This window comes from Leuciscus leuciscus, assembly GCF_965113295.1.
Source record: "Leuciscus leuciscus genome assembly, chromosome: 11".
NCBI lineage: Eukaryota > Metazoa > Chordata > Actinopteri > Cypriniformes > Leuciscidae > Leuciscus > Leuciscus leuciscus.
In genome coordinates this window covers 23,281,521-23,299,317 of record NC_138735.1, presented here as the reverse complement: position 1 = coordinate 23,299,317, position 17,797 = coordinate 23,281,521, and the positions used below count along the sequence as shown (strand labels likewise).

The window sequence follows — 17,797 nt, the reverse complement described above, 5'->3', positions numbered from 1 at the left end:
CCCTCGGGCTCTGTGGCCAGTTGGAAAAGTTACGAAAGTTCTCCCTGGAGAAGATGGTAGAGTCAGGGTGGCTGAGGTTGAAGTAAAGAACAAAACCTACCTTCGCCCAATTTCCCGTCTGATCAGCCTCCCTCATCTGCCAGACTGATTACTCCTTAGAACTATGCCCCAACTGAGATTGCCTTTTCCAGGGTACACATTTACAGAAGAAATGTGGGGGCGGCTATTAAAAAGGCTCTCCAATCTGTATTATAGTTATAAAAGAGAAACTAATGCCCCCTTGTGGCTAAATACATATTAAGTTAAGATATAGAAGACGTGCATTAACGGAACAGTCTAGCTATCGGGGCGTGGTCTATTGCACATACACAGAAGAAGTTTGATGGAGTTATGCTGCTTGTTAGATCGATTCTACAGAGTGCGTTCATATACCAGTGAGTAATCTTTGTTCAGTTATTGATAACCTCTTACGAGTTGTATTTCAAGTATTATTATGTTGATGTTAAATCTGTAATTTGATATCTTTTGATGTTACGACGCACGCATTTGTTTATAGCATCGTGTATATTATCTGAGGTAAATACTTGTGAAAGAGAGTTCAATATCTATCTGTGATCATTTAATCTCAATTTATAAGTATCGTGGAGTATGTATATAGGATTATTTATGATAGAATAAGTATATATGATGATTATATCATCTCTGAACGATCGCTCTGATTGAGATCACGTGTCTGGGAACGTAACGCCATTTAATCTGTGTTATTTGACTCGGTCCTTATGTTACTTGATAATATTTTGTATATTTGGGAAATATTGAGTCATTGCATGCATAATATCCATAATAGAAGTAGTTTATGAGTACTATCAACCGGAATTGATGACTCTAGATGTTACAATGATTGGATAACATAGTATTACAATGTTTATGTTCTTCTGTGCATATAACCATATCTGAAATATGTTATCTTGAATATGTTATAATTTAAATATTGTTATTTCTATTTCATTTAGAACCACTACTGTTTGAATGTGGCTGCAAATTACCATTAAAGAGATACGTCTCTGACCGGACGTCTTGTGACTGCTCATTCTCCACCAGAACATAATATAGTCTTCATTACACAAGGCCTTTGATTTGTTTCTTCACTTTACTGTCATTAATGATCTTGGGATATCAAACATATTCATATATACTATATTAATAAATATGACACATAACACATCATTTTACATTGCATGATGATGACATAGTAGAATGTGATGGAAGTGTTCAATTATGAAATGTACTGACAAAACAAAGTCCCAGGTACAGTATGCCATGCCTGAGAATGTGAAACCTTCAATAATTCTGTGGACAAAGCACATTATTATTTTTTTAATGCTGGTATCTTGAATAAAATGTATGATTCATTTTGAATTCCTTCATATGAATTGATATTTAACCATTTTACAGATTATTATTTTTCTGTTTCACAGATTCCACTGAAAATCAGCGATACCAATGGTTTATTTCCCAAGGAAATAAATGCATGCATTCAGAATGCATTATTCACTAAGATAAGTGATGCACTCCTTGAGGCATGGTGATGTGCATCTGTGCAGACTTCACGCCCAGATGCAGCTGCACAAAACTAGGCCAGAGAGCACAATTGCATGCTTGTGCGTGCGCATACACAAAAATGCACACCACTGCAAATCTGGAGTGTGAGAGACATGAACTAACTTGTCTTCCCATCTGTTCATAGAACATTTGGAAAAACAAGAAATGAAACCTTATTGCAATAAGTGTCCTGTTTTACTTAAATTTTGAACTGACCTGCTTTGACACACTTGTAAAAAGGCATTATAACTGGTAATTTATATGTATGTATATATATATATATATATATATATATATATATATATATATATATATATATATATATATATATATGTATGTATGTATATACGTGTGTGTGTGTTATATATGTACATATACACACACACACACACATATATATATAAATATTGTCCATTTTTTTGGTCACACTCTGCAGAATTATTTATAATATTTGTATAATCTGGATCATTTTGCATTATGTGGCATTATCCATGTAATACAAAGTACTGTAGCTTAAGCCCACTGCTACAGAAACAATAGAATATTGTTATTGAAACATTATTTCAGCAGCTTTGGCCCTGATCACTGCGCTTTCATTCCCATTCAATTCTTCACAAATAATCAGTTGCATTGACATGTTGCATAGCATTTTAAATTTAAAAACTAAAAATTTGAGAATGTTTAAAAATCAAAATATATTTAACATAACAACAGAATACTTTAGGTCTGCTAGAGGTTCTCCTTCAACCAATGGATGTAGTTCCTAAAACTTCGAAACCCCACAGAGAATCGAAAGGGCCCGAAAGCGAAACTAAGGCATCCGTGGAACCCATCTTCATAGTGATCAACGGTGACATGGACTCCGGCTTCCTCCAGTCGTGTGGCGTACATGAGTCCGTCGTCTCTCAGCACGTCGTGCTCACAGGTCATGATGTAGGCGGGCGGCAGGGCCTTCAGCACTTCAGTTTCAGCAAGTAAAGGTGCCGCTCTCACATCCAGCAGGCCTGGCAGCTTCTCCACCAGCTCTGGGTCTCCGTGAAGCGGAACCACAGGTTTATAGTTCTTCTGGAAGGCCACCGGAAGAAGCTTGGTCCAGTTGATCTTGGCTCTGGCCGCTGCCATCTCCTGGCCCTGAGTTGTGTGGTTGTTTGCCAGCAAAGATGTAACGAGTTTTGGATCCCCGTTTAGGTACTCCAGCCAAAAGCGGGCCATGACTGGACGGTGCAGGATGGGAATGTGGGCGTTCTGCTGGTATGAAGGTGTGTTGAAGTCCAGGGCTTGAAGCACGGGGTAGAGAAGGGCCTGAACTTTGAATTTAATAGAAACACTACTGTCCAAAGCCATCTGTGAACAAAGAGATAAATAAATGTGATTGTGGATCAGGGTGGATCATCTTAAACTTAAACTATTAAAAAACGTTTCTTTTAATTGGAATAAATATAAATAATAGTTGAACATTTTTAATATACGAAAATGAGAAATGTTGCCTTGAACTAAAACTATTAACTGGAAATTAAAACTAAAACTGCAATTAAAATAAATTAACCCTAAAGAGAAATATATACAGTGTTGGGGAAAGTTACTTTTAAAAGTAATGCATTACAATATTGCGTTACTCTGTAAAAAGTAACTAATTGCGTTACTTAGTTACTTTTTATGGGAAGTAATCCATTACATTAATTTTGCATTACTTTTACTCACCTGGGCTGGGCTTGCTTATTTGTTTTTAATAACAAAAAATATATAGTTTAATAAAAAACATTTTTGGCAAATGTAAAGGCTTTTTCACACCAAAAGCTAAATAAATTAGCCTCAGGCTGAATGAAATGTAAATGTAAGCCTGTACACTAGAGGGCACAGCGCAAACAAACATTTCAGCTGTGCTGCCATTCTGGATTGCAGAAGAAAAAGACACAGGAGAAGAAAGTTCAACACTCTTACTTCAGCAATAAAAAAACCCCCACAAATGTGATGCTTATCTAAAGTCATTTTTGCTTATTAGTAAGGTTGAATTGTATTGAATTGTAATTAAGTCGAGGGTCAGCATCAAAGATATTGCTAAAAGGGATAGTTCAACCCAAAATGAAAATTCTGTCATCATTTACTCACCCTCAAGTTGTTCCAAACCTGTCGGTTATGTCGGTAATCAAACAGTTGTTGGACCCCATTGACTTGCATAATAGGAAAAAAATACTATGGAAGTCAATGGGGCCCATCAATTGTTTGGTTACTGACATTGTTTAAAATATATATTTTTTGTGTTCAACAGAAGAAAGAAACTCGTACAGGTTTGAAACAACTTGAGGGTGAGTAAATGATCACACAATTTTCATTGTTGGGTGAACTATCCCTTTAAAAAAGTGAGATTAAATACATAAAGAATATTTGTGTAATTTCATATATGTTTGCATAATATTATGAATTTGCATTTTTTTATTCATTTGAGGGATACTGAATCTGTTTTTGTGCAAGTGAGATGGGTAAATGCCTGCTCACATTTAGTCTAGAACTATAATAAGCATCGTGTCCACACAGCGCACCTTTACTTCTGATTTCTCTCAACATGGAGACAGGAGAGCTGTCAGTCAATAAATGGGAAGACAAAGTAACTTGCATTACTTATTTGAAAAAATAACTCAGATATTTGGTTGTAAATTAAAAGTAGTGCGTTACTTTACTAGTAAATTAATCTGATTACGTAACTCGCGTCACAATTTTATTAAAACTAAAATAACACTGTTGTGGATTCCTTTCCCTCAATATTGAAAATTCATTTGTAGGGATTAGTCGTACCTGTTGCACCACAGCGGTGGCTAGGTTGGCCCCGGCGCTGTCACCTGACACAGCCACTCTATTTGGGTCTATGTGGTACCGGCCCAACACCTCAGCTGTCAGGATGTGTTTTGAGGCCTGAATGGCTTCATTATACTGATCTGGGAAACGTGCATTAGGAGCCAGGCTGTACCTGAACATACAAATTATACAAATGACAGCCTGTAATTAACAAATTTGAGTTTGTTAAGGATGTAGCAATAAAATGACACAGTAGACAACGTGCATTGCTTACTCAATTGATATTACAACCGCATCCAATTCTTCAGCCATGGACCTGCACTGAAGGAAATATGTTTGCATCTCTTTTAAAGAAAAAAAGAAGAGAAATAAACAATGTATTTTTTCTCACTACTTCTGCCAACAACATTCATTTTTAAACAGATTTCTTTATGCATTTAACCTACTTCCACTGCCGAGCGTCCATCCACCTCCATGGAAATAGACCACACCTCTTTTCAAATGCAGCTCCTGGTATGATGTAGTGGACTCGAACACTTGTGCTTCCACTCCTCCAAAATGAGTATCAGTGACCCGGATGGCTGGGCTGGACTGTGGACCCTTTATTTCATCCCATGACGCAGCGTACTTAGCAACATCGAAAGGTCGACTCAATCCAAGATCGTGAGCTAAAAAGCTCTATGAAAAAAATACTAAAAGTTAGTAGGATTAGAGAGCAGGATTGTTAAACCCCCTATAAGGGTCTGAAAATCTCTTTAAGAAAATTCCATTTCTTTTGAAGGAACATAAGGAGGGTCCTAAGGAAAAGTATGGCAGTTTTTACTATAGCATTTCTAAAAGCATTACAGGCTCATATCCCACATTTTCAATTTGTATTATTGACAGATATTTGATATAACATAATCGAACTCAAATTAACCAAGCATGAAAAGTCAGTAGATTTAAACACATTAAAATGTTTGGTGATTTTTGAAATTCCCATTATCAGAAGTCAATAATTAAAATAATACAACAATTATACAAAAGTCAAAATTGTAATAAACTCTGTTGAAGTGATATTCAATTAATTGAAGTAAATTGGTGAAACGATAAATAATCTAATTTAATCTCATGCGTACTTTACAACATCGAAAGGTCGTCTCAGTCCAAGATCGTGAGCTAATTAAGCTCTATGAAAGAAAAAAAAAGCCTAAAAAGTTAGAAGGATTAGAGATTAGCATTGTTACACACCCTAAAAGGGTCAGAAAATCTCTTTAAGAAAATTCCATTTGGAACATAAGGATAAGGTCCTAAAGATTCTGATAGTTTGATTTCTCAAATCCCCAATTTTTTTTTTTTTTTTGTATTATAGAAAGATATTAGACATAGTAATCTAACTCAAATTAACCAAGCACGAAAATTTAAAAAGATGTCAACATTTAAAAGAATGCAACAATCATACAAGTCAAAATTGTAATAAACACTTGAAGTAAAAATATAATAAAAAAGACAAATTTAATAATCAAATTTTATTTTCTCTTTTTTTTTTTTTTTACACAAATTGTAGCAATTTAGATTTGTTATCAAAGTTATTCTTAGAAATAGTTATAGTATATAGTTATAGTGTTTAAACTTTATTCAAGCTTTTCACATTTTTTTAATGTAATATTAAACAATTTCTGACGTAGTGCCATAGCTCTCCCTCTTTTATTTATGCTTAAATACTGTATCCACATTGAAATGACATATAATGCATATTCTATATAATGTAAACAAATGCAAAAGCTTACCACATGCATTACACCACGCAATATTGCATCCATAAACATGAGTTTCCATGGCTCTGATATAGTGCTGGGCAGAGGCAGATAAATATAATAAGCAGCTGCTATTGACAGTAAAATCGCCACGATCAAAATAGACCGCATCATTATGATGGGATAAGTTAAAGAAACACAAGAAACGTATAAAACTATACCGGTCTCAGGGTTAACATAGTGACTGACTGTATGATGTTGTAATACCTCATCTGACCCCAGAGAGCAGTGGTTTTGAAATCACAGCAAATTTTACTTTAAAAGTCCTCAGGTATGAGAACTCTAAATCCATCTTTTTTTAATTGTGTACATTGTGTTTAAATTATTCGCTGATGGTTAGTATTCGTTTTACTACTCATGATTTTTCGAATTAAGCGATATTTACGCGAACGTTTAAGTAAACGACATCTCTTGTTGATTTAATTTTTTTCTGCACTGCCAGAAGACGGCGACTTTTATTTTGAAGTATTGTTCACACTCAGTCATGTAACAGCACTTTTTGAGTAACAGTTGTTTACATACGTCACATTGGAATGTACTGTATATCAGACATATGTCAGCCCAACTATATAAGCTCTACACGTGTTTTACTAGTTTACTACTTTTACTAAAAATGCTAAATAGCCTACTACGATTCCGTTTATAGAGATAGGCCAATATTTATGTATAATATTTGTCGTATTGATAATGCTGCTTTTTTTTAAGTGATTATTAATGTCCTGATAGTTTACGCTTCAAATGATTAATCCCAGACTGTGAAGTGTGAACCAATCTGTTTTAAATACGAGATCTGATCTGGTTACTGTTATGTTAATGACCACTAGGTGGCGCTGTAGTTCATCTTTATATGGTCACTCCATAATACCCACACTTCTAGCTATAGAAATATAGGAAATCTTTAAAAAACAAAACAAAAAAACTTAATTAGGTTAAATAGCATTTCAACAAAAGCCAAAAAAATTATTTCTGTAGCTGTTCACTCATATCACGCAAATGTCAATCACATTATTATGGCAAGCAAAAGCAAGATTCCTCATTTAAATCAGGCAAATAAAAAGTGTTTCAAAAACTTTGATTCGTGAGTTTGGAATGTCATAGGCCTAATAATACAATAAATATTAGATGAATATTTGAGACAACCAATACACGGTTATTATAAACCAGTATGTGTAGCCATGGAATGTGATGATGGGAGTGTGAAATTATGAACAGATTCCACCACTGTGGCTTTTTATGAGATATCAGTCCTAAACAAAATCCTGTGTATTTGAGGATGTGGAACGTACAAAAGGGAACTTTATACGTTTGTGGATAAAGCACATGACTTTTAAACCAATAATGAGTTTTACATGAGTTGTATGCTTTGTATTTAAAAAAAAAAAAAAAAAATATATATATATATATATATATATATATATATATATATATATATATATATATATATATATATATATATATTATTATTATTATTATTATTATTAGGATGCATATAAGTTACAAGTTGCCTCCTAAATCATATCATAAATAAATAAATATTAATGTAGGCTATATATTGTATAATATACAATTATTTATTTTAAAAAAAAGTCTTCAACTTATTTATATTTCAAGCTAGTCACATTTTCACAAGAGAGCTATAGTTTAAGAACATTTATTTAAAAAAATTACTGCTTTCACGCTGGCCTGGTCGAGTCTAATTTATCTTAACAATCTCTCCTTACATCCCCCTTTATCTGCATCATCATCAGACATTTCTGCGGATGCGGTCACTGCTGGAATGGATCGGGAGAGTATTTGGTGTAATACGGTAAATACAGTTCTACACCCCCATGTGCGCTTCCACATAATTGACATGGCGGAATTCCACACTGGTCTGGTCTGGTCCACCGTGGACTTCGCAGCAACGGAATGACATGCTTTCTATTTCGGGCATTTAGGGACTAAAGTGTTAATAAGCAAGATTTACTGAATCTAAGGTAAGTAGACGCGTTTTTCTTCAAAGTAATGTATTTTACGAAGCGCCTGGAGACATTGTTTCGAAAAGTTTCAAGTTGCAGAAAAGCGCGAGCCGGTTTGCCTCATTGATGGGAAAGGGAAGTCTTGAATTTAATGGAAAACGAAACGAAACCTAAACGGAACTTAGTGTTTTAAACACATAAACATTTGAGTGAGCTGATTTACTTCGCTTTTACATGAGTATATTTTGACAGTTGTAGCCTATTTGAACTAGTAGCCTAATACTGCAATTTTAGGCTATGTGCATCTTGTGTGGGGGTTTTTTATGCTAGAAAAAAGTAATAACTCGTTATCCTCATTAACACTGCTTTATCAAAATTCACTTCCACAACACTCGTAATGTCCAAGTGAGAATTAATAGAGGAGACTTCGTGATTCTGTCCACTGCTTCTTTCTCGGAAAATTCTGGAATTCGATACCGTTTCGTTACGAAACGTTTTTTTTCCATCAACACGGGGCCTGTTTGTATAATATAATCATCTCGCATTTCATTAGGTCTTATACATGAAACATTTTTATGTAAGTATAAGTCGGGTAAAGATGCCAAAGACATTTGGAAAGTGACACGTCAATTCCCAGCATCAAGTTGTTTGCTTAAGCGTCACGCGAATAATGTAATTTTTAACTCCTGGTTGTAACGTCAATGCAATGAGTATGACGCACGCCATATTGTATACATAAAATCCAGTTCCTTATACATTGTCATTGCCATTAACAAAGTTGTCTACGGCGTTCTAATGGGAAGCTGTGTGTGTGAGTGAACTTACATTGTAGAATTGGCGTTCTTTTGAGTCGAATCTTTTCAATGAATCAGTTGAACCTGTTCACAAAAACAGTCAGGGTTGCGTTTCTCGTAAGTAGGCTACGCTTTAAAAGATCGTATTATCATTGGCAGCACTGTTCTTTAATCAGACTTGATCAGTCCCTGAGGTTCTCGATTCATAAATACACTCATTGAACTGAGAACCGTCTGTTTCAGACGATAGAGCTGACTGTACAGTATTTGGAGCGTTTTGAGGATTTGATTGATGGGTTGTAAACTTCCTAAGAGATATATCACTCATAGACACACACACACACACACACACACACACACACACACACACACACACACACACACACACACACACACACACACACACACACACAGGCACTTAGATGTATATAAATGTATTCTTTACAGTTTTAATGAGGGAACTACAGTGAAGCATTGACATTTGACAATAAAATAAAAAATGATGAAGATAAAACTATAAAATTTTATATATATATATATATATATATATATATATTTCAAAACATTGGAATTTGGAAATGTTTATGAGTTGATTGTGTCTGTTTAATCAATGCAGTTGTTTTTATGAAATCACATGATGACACAATTATGTCACGCTGTAAAAGAATCTCTGAATCGCTTCGATGAACTGAATCGAAATGAGTTAGACTCCCAAGTAGACAGCTTCATTGATTAGAAGGGGAGTGTTCAAATGTTGCAGTGTTGACACTTTGTTATACCCAGTTTCCTTTGGGAATGATAGTGTTCAAATGTAAACGGTTGCGAAAGAAAAAACAGACTGTCACAAAATCTGTTTTTGTAGTGTTTTAGAAAAACTCAAATTTGGGTTGTGGATCATATTGTAGACCGGATCTTTTAGTCGGAGGAAACCCGATCCCAAATACATGACGTCATCTGACATTCCAGAGCGAATCTTGAGGTGCAGAAAGCTGCCTTGTAGACTTTCTACAGCCTTGGCGTCAAGTTTGATTTCTCTCCTTTAAGTCATTGCTGTAGTATTAATAGAGTCAAAAAGTGAAAATTATGTTCTGTAATGTGAAGGTTTTAAACTTTACTGCAGTCAGTACTGTAAACTTCACTGAGACTCAGCGCCGTTTCAAATGGTTTATGTCAAACACAGGGTTTTGCAGACTAATATGCACTAAAGTTTTATTGTAAGTGATGCTTTAAATTATATCCTGTGAAGGAAATGCACATTTCTGTGGTGGTATCCTGACCACGGTGTGAGCACTGATTTTTCAGCATCTCGCACCCCCATTTAAACACACAGGCATACCCTGACCCCTCCCAACCCTACAGCCCTTTGGCCCCAAACTCAAACATTAAAAGAATGCAGTGCTTGTGGGTACACTGTAAAAACAAACCTGTAGGATCTTCTCAACAAAATTTAGGTAACAATTTGCACTTAATTTGTTGGTGTAGATTACCTCATGTTTTGAGTAAAGATACCTAAATTTAACAGCTATGACACATTTAAATAAATTTGGTAGCCTATCTAACATTTATCACTTCAATACATCACACAAATAATTAATGCTTGTTTGTTATTGTACGTTGGAAATAGCTTTTGTAGCTAGCATAGCAAACGATCTGGTGTGATTTAGAACAAAATCAAGGCAAAACAAAGTTAATTCAGACCAGCTTCGGCCGGTAAACACCTTTGAGCTGCCATTGGTCCATGGCGATTTCATAGGTGTGCTCTGAGTCTCCGCCTTCTTTGTCATGGAAATCTTCTCTGGTTCATTTCTTCTGTTTAGTCCATCGAGGTCAGACACGAGTAAAAACACGAACACACTGGAGAGCTGCTTTATATTTGACATTGAAGTAATGGTTCTTATTGAAAGCCACACTGTCATGTTCAATACTAAGTGCTATATAAATAAATGTATGGTGACGAGTGCTGAATTGCAGAGCTGGTGCAAACATGCCCATGGAAATGCATGATCAGATGCTTTCTTTACTGCTGTTTTCTCACCACTGTCATTTTTTTTCTTTTCTTTTTTCTCAATTTTGTTACTGAGAGGAAAGCATGCTGCACATATTTATGTATTAATCTAAACACCGTTCTTAGCAGTGTGGTTGGATGTTTCGAACTTCTCTTTATCCCTAAGTAGTGAATGAAATAGAACTTCGCTGTGAGTATATCAGGGCCTTAAGTTACTTGTCACTGCACTGACGTTAGTACAGCTATCTATTACTCATTGCTCATTCTCATCGTGTTTTATCATGTCTAGTACACCAGCTTTGTTCTTTAGGTTCTCCCCTGTCCACTAACTCTCTACTTTGAAGAGAGCTGATGTTATCTAGGTAACAGAAATGCTTAGATATTTGTGCTAATGGCATTGGATAATCAGATGTTTGCTCTATTTGTCTCCCATCATTTCCTGAGAGCAATTGTAATGATCTGTCGAGCTGTCAGTACTCTTTTGTTGTCGTTATCGAAACGGTTGTGCCGAATTATTGCTAATGCCAGCTACCCACAGGGTAACTGAAATGTTTTAATGAGAAACTCATGGTACATTTGTGAAGAATTTGGGCAAGGATTTCGCACAGGGAAGGGTGGTGGTGGTAGTGGTTAAAAATCTGGTTTTGGAATGGGTGATTCATGAAGTGGAGAATTTCTGGGAACCCTGATCACCATTATATCCTTGAGCAATAAACCCACAGGTCTCTCCTTCAGTGAAATTCTATTGGATATTTTCCACTGTTTTCGGTTATGGTTAAGGATTCAAACAAACCCATAAGTATGAACAAGTAGTTCCAGTTGATATAATCCAACAGCACTAGGACTTTTCTCTGTTTGCTTATTCCAGTCTGTATTAGTGGTGAAGATTTTTACAGAATCTTTCTGCAGGTTACGTCATCGTTATGCTAGGTGTAGGCGATGGCACAATGTCAAGTGAGTGAATAATTAATTCATAAGATTTGTTCAAAACAGATTCTTTCAGGAATAAAAACAACTGTCTTTATGAGCAAGTCATTGAATCAATCATTCAACTGATTTTTTACATTTTTAATTTATTTGTTATACTACTCTTGTTAAATCTGATATTCATATGTCTGTCTGTAAAAAAAAACTTTAAATTAAGCATTTTATATTTCTCCATTTTAATTCAATTGTCATTCTCAATGCTTCATGGGATTGTAGTTCATTAAAACCGTTAAGTACACAATCTTGTACTTTTGTCTGATTATCAAATACCTTTTTGCTTTGAATCAATTTGTAATATGGTAATTCACCTCGTAATTGGTTGGTTTGGTTCATGGGTTATAAATCTTTAGCAAAGACTTCTTAAATATCTCTATTAAAAAAAAAATTAAAAAAGGGAAAATGCTTTTGGAGTAAAGGTCACTGAAAAAGTGGCTGGGCACCGTTGCACTCTCGTACAAATTCATAGATTGCTATTTTGAATTTTGAACAGATTTTGAACAGATTAATTCAGGAATGAAACAAATGACAATGTCAGAATTCAGAATTGCATAATAGCATACTGCTCGGTATTTCTGTCACTCCTGATCCTGTTCTCTTGCTCGTTGGAATGCACAAAATGGATTTTTGGTGATGAGATCAAACTTTTCCTGCCCTTTATCTCATCAGCCATCAGTTGCTGGAGGCTGGATTGAAGAGTTAATATTGGTCCTTGTCTCTTCTGTTGAGCATCACATCTTGTTTGATCATAAGAGCCTCTTATGCAGCTAGATCCAGCGGCGCTTTGCATTAGATGTTTCATGAATTGGGTGATCTACCTGCAACCTTTACTGTCTACAGCTATTAAGTGTAACATGTTTAGTACAGATTTCCTGTTACACAAATACACACTAGCATAGCTTGCCTCTTTATAGCTGAGGCCCAAATCAGGATGAGGAATGTGACCTATTGACCTTTAGAAGAAGAGGGAGGGAAAGGGACTGTGGTGGAGAGTGCTGCCTGTTCGTTCTGTACATACATGCATGTTTAGTCCCACTTTGGCACAGCTGGAGGTTTGGAGACTGACAAGATTTTATGAGGATTTTATGAAGAAAATGAAGCTCTTGATGAAATTGATTATAAAATGAGTTAGGTAAACATTTCTGTAATAAATAAATGTAAAATAATTTTTGCAAAAGAATTGAATAGTTTTCAGGAACAAAAAAATGTGGTAACATGTTTAATTTATAAAAAAAAATACAATGTGCATCTTTATATATAGAATATGTATACATTGTTCCTGCATGCTGTATGTGTTTTGATTCACTCAAAAGAACCAGCTCGTAAGGGTTGTCTGTTTGGGAATCAGACTGTGTTGTTCACATTATTAATAGACTTGAAGCAGCGCTGCGCGGACTGATCGGTGTATGACAAAGTTACAATTTGAAAGCATACGGAGCCATCTACTCTTTAATCGCTCTGTCTGTACCTTGATGTCATACACTGATCGGTCTGCACAGCGCTGCTTCAAGTCGAACACGTCTGTTTTTTTTGTTGTTTTTTATCCACCAAAAATAACCCGTTCATAAGAGTCATTCTTTTGTGATTCGGTTTACACCATTCATGCTGTGTTTTGACTCACAAAAATGAACCAGCACATACGAGTGGTTATGTTTGTTTGGGAACTGGACTACGCTAGTGATCTAAGTTTTTGCTTTACTAAAAAGAACCTGCTCATAAAAGAGTCATTCTTTTGTGATTCAGACTTCCCTGTTTGTTTTGATTCACTAAAAATAACCAGATCAGAAGAGTAATTTGTTCGGGCATTAGACTACGTTGTTCACATTATTTTAATTTTTTTATTTATTGGTTTATTTGATATAAATTATATATTATACATATATATTTTAAATTCACTAAAAAGAACCAGCTCATAATATTTGTTTATTCGGGAATCTGACTACGCTGTTCATGATATGTTTTTGATTCACTAAAAAGTGCCGGCTCATAAGAATGAATTATTAAAAAATTGGACTATACACTGGTTGAGCTGTATGTTTGTGTGGGAGTCTGTGTTGTGCTGACGGTATACAGGCTGAGATAAATAAGTCTACAGGCTTTCATAGACAACCTAGGAAGTCAGGGAAGGTCTCGTTTTTTAAATCTCGCTACAAGCTGTTCAAACATTTGCAATAAAATGTGATTTATACATAAATTCTTACATATAGCCCATTTTGAAGAAGCTTTATTTTTTTTATCTACCACTCTCTTCCTTTCTCAATCTATACCTCCTCTTTTTTTTCTGTCCCTGGACACAATTAAGATGTTAAGGGTGTGAGACTGTATACATTTCTCTGCGGTGACCCTGCGCAACTCCTCCGTGTGACTGGAGAACTCAGTTTGACCCAGTTAAGATGCTCCTCTGCTCCTTCTCAGTGCTTGGAGGCCAGATCACATTTCATATTAGGGTTATGCAACACTGAATTTGGATCCTGGGAATCTGTGTCGTCTTTCTCTGCACTGTCCCTCATTTTTTGTCCCTTCTCTTCTTGTGTCTTTTACTGTAAGTTCTGTAAGGGGAGAGTGGATGGAGTTTCAGTGCGTGGAGAAACAGGGTCAGCTTTTTGAGCTCAGCTGGGTGTGGAACTGCATTATTGTGCCTTCAGGGAGGAACCAGGTCGTGCTTCAGAGTCTGTGGTGTCAGTGTTGGGTAACACTTTTATCTCTTAAACAGCACTGTTAGACATTTCAAGAGTTTTTTACAGTAACTTACTGGCAACACTGTTGCTATGCTATGAGAAAAATTTGTGACACTCGAATTGACATACTCGATCATGCCAGCTTGCACGTCGTTAAAACACCAATTACAATATTATCGTTGATGCCGCACACCCATAATATTATGCATTTATAAGACTTGTAATACACCAGACAGAAAGTCAAGCAGACAAAACGCTAAACACACTGATTTTTGGTAGTCTAAATTTCTGTGCATCCCTATTTGACACAACATGAGGTTTAGCAAACAATGACTTTTTTCCTGTGAACTATCCCAGTGATATTACACTGGATGCTCCGGCGCGACATGACAAATCCCAGACAGTGTATTGTAATGCCCCGTTATATTTCTGACGTACGGTACTCCGAGTCCAAGCGCTCGCGCTATTTGTGACAAGGGACAAACAGGTTTGCATTTTGCATTAATAGTCCGGTCGCTTCAATGTGTCCAATATAGACAGCCTCTGGCAGTTACAGCATTGTAGACACGCGGTGTAAGGCAAAAATTAGGAAATAAAAAGCATGATGGAATGGTGCCAGTCAGAGAGGCCGTTACGTCAAATACAGTAGTATACAGCAAATTTAAAAAATACAGTAAGTCTCTGTATCTGGTGTTTGATGTCACGGAAAATTCCCATGATGCAATGGGAATCACAGTTATTTACTGTAAAGAGAAATAGCAGTATAATACTGGGTGATTTAAAGTAAATATCTGTAGAAATGACAGAAAAGTCTAACAGTGAGGAGGTGCTAAGACTAGTCCTGATACTGTTGTATAGAGGAAAGGAAAAGAAAATAACAATTTAATAGCCTATATCACAAATGATTATTAGACGGATACGAGATTAATTGGAGAACATGTTTTGAACTTGAGAAACAGACTTTAGTAATCTCTCTAGAGTATCAGAAAAGATCGCAATAATTTCACAAACTGTTCTCAGATTTACCAAGATGCCAAAGTCTGAAATCAAATGTAAGAGATTTCAGTACTAAAATGATCTGGTCTACGCTATCCACATTTATTTGACTCTATACGCATACTAATTTTTTGTTTGAGTCCTGAGATAAACTTGATACTAATCTGAAACACATTTGAGAACTTAATTAAAGGAATAGTTCACAAAAACAAAACTCATTGTTTGCTAAACATGTTGTGTCAAATAGGGTTGCACAGAAATTTCGACTACTGAAAATCAGCGAGTTTAGCGATTTGTCTGCTTGACTTTCTGTCTGGTGTATTACAAGTCTTATAAATGCATAATATTAGGGGTGTGCGGCATCAACGATAATATTGTAATTGGTGTTTTAACAATGTGCAAGCTGGCATGATCGAGTATGTCAATTCGAGTGTCACAAATGTTTCTCATAGCATTATTATGCCATTGTAATTGCATTGTCAATGTATGCCACTTCTGAACAGCACAGATACACTGTAAATCCATCTAAATGATAACTTTATGGACCAGAGTGAGACTTAAATGTATGTGGTTATTCATTAATAATCTGAATATGTGCCTTCACAAAGGAGTAATGACTTAAATTTCAGTCTGGTTATTGAAGACCCGTTCAAGGGCGATTTAATATTATAATTACACCAATGGACAATAATATTCTGTTTATTATAAGCATGTGCTGCAGTTTTTTCATCTGCCATTTTTAAATGCTTGAGTCTTCTAAAGTCGTTTGGATTCTGATTGGCTGTTGATGTTTATATTATTCATCTGCCGGAATAAATTGATTCTGAAAGTGATTTCTACTAGGCTGTATCGTTCCTTTGAGCTGTTATCATTAGTTGTGGTGTGGAAATTTAAAATTAGAATGATTTTCAAAACTTTTTCGTTATTGTGATGGTTGTGAACAGACCTTTAAACTTCATAGGCAAGCTGGGTAATTCTAGGTATCAGCCAGGCCAGCAACCAGTCTAGAGCAATCTACTAGACCAGACGCAAATAAAGGCCAGTCAGTTGGTTCATTATTCTGCCACACTCCTGTAATGTGTCCTTGATTTCCTGTCTGTGCCTTGTCTGGACCGTTATCGCTTCAGTTCCATTGTGGCTGAGATATTTGTGTTGAGATATTTTTAAAGAGGTGATGTCATCTGGCTGTAAATGCTGATCAGAGTCACAGACGTGAGTCAACATCAGGGAGATGGAAATGCTGAGCGCTCCGAGGTGAGTTACTTTGCCGGGGAAAAAATGTGACATTTTAGATTTTCTCATTCTCTGGGAATGTGTGTGTGCAAGCCTGAGCGTGTGTGTGTGTGCGCGCGTGTGTTTCAGCTGATCAGGGAAGGGATGGAATGAGAGAATAAAAGAACAAGGGAGAGATGGAGAGGAAAAAGTGATGGTTTTCTTGGTTTCCCAGCTTCCTCAGTGTTATTATGTGCCATTAGCTGGATTATAGGCCCATGCCAGACTGGGTCCACATCTGGGACTGTAAACCTGCCAGATGCAAGAACAGATTTCTAAAAAGAATTAAATCTGTCTTATTGTGGTTGCGTGTGTGTGTGTGTGTGTGTGTGTGTGGCAATGTGTTGTTATTACTGCTTGGTTGCTGTTGTGAAGATTTTCCAAACTACTTTCTAATGTATAGTTATAAAGACTACTATAAGAGTAGGTTGATTTCCCTGAAAAGTGTAAACATTGTGGCTCTGTGGTGCGATCAAAACATTGTTTATTTGCACATCCTGACTGTCCTTTATCACCTTTATCAGTGTTTGGGAAACCTGTCTGGAAAAAAATCATTATCTTTGCAGAAGTTACACATTTTACTTTTAAAACTTTCAAAAGTTTGTTTTGGAAAGATTTTTTAAAATATTTTTTGAAATGTCTTGTATGCTCGCCAAGGCTGCATTTATTTAATCAAAAATACTGTAAAAACAGTAATATTGGGATTTGGGATAACTGTTTTCTGTTTCAATATGATGTAATTTATTCCAGTGGCAAAGCTGAATTTTCAGCATCATTACTCAGTGTCACATGATCCCTCAGAAATCATTCTAATATGCTGATCAGATTTGCTGCTCAAGAAACATTTCTTAATATTATCAATGTTGGAAACAGTTGTGCTGCTTAATATTGTTGTGGAACCTGTAATAATTTATTGCTC

General features: G+C 35.8%; 2 protein-coding genes across 3 annotated transcripts in view; one reads left to right on the top strand and one right to left on the bottom strand.

Moving 5' to 3' along the window:
* Positions 1-1,131: 1,131 nt before the first annotated feature.
* nceh1b.2 (neutral cholesterol ester hydrolase 1b, tandem duplicate 2) lies at positions 1,132-6,395 on the bottom strand. Its single transcript, XM_082183390.1, has 5 exons — positions 6,165-6,395; positions 4,842-5,073; positions 4,670-4,739; positions 4,396-4,567; positions 1,132-2,946 (listed from the first exon to the last, which is right to left on the bottom strand). The coding sequence occupies exons 1-5, from the start codon at positions 6,303-6,305 to the stop codon at positions 2,332-2,334; spliced, it is 1,230 nt and encodes a 409-aa protein (XP_082039516.1). The 5' UTR covers positions 6,306-6,395; the 3' UTR covers positions 1,132-2,331.
* A 1,617-nt stretch (positions 6,396-8,012) lies between these two features.
* fndc3bb (fibronectin type III domain containing 3Bb) overlaps positions 8,013-17,797 on the top strand; it is a 65,748-nt gene continuing 55,963 nt past the window's right edge. For both annotated transcript variants that reach the window (XM_082183381.1, XM_082183380.1), the window contains exon 1: positions 8,013-8,167. The gene's annotated coding sequence lies outside the window, so the exon portion shown is untranslated. The remainder of the gene's footprint in view (positions 8,168-17,797) is intronic.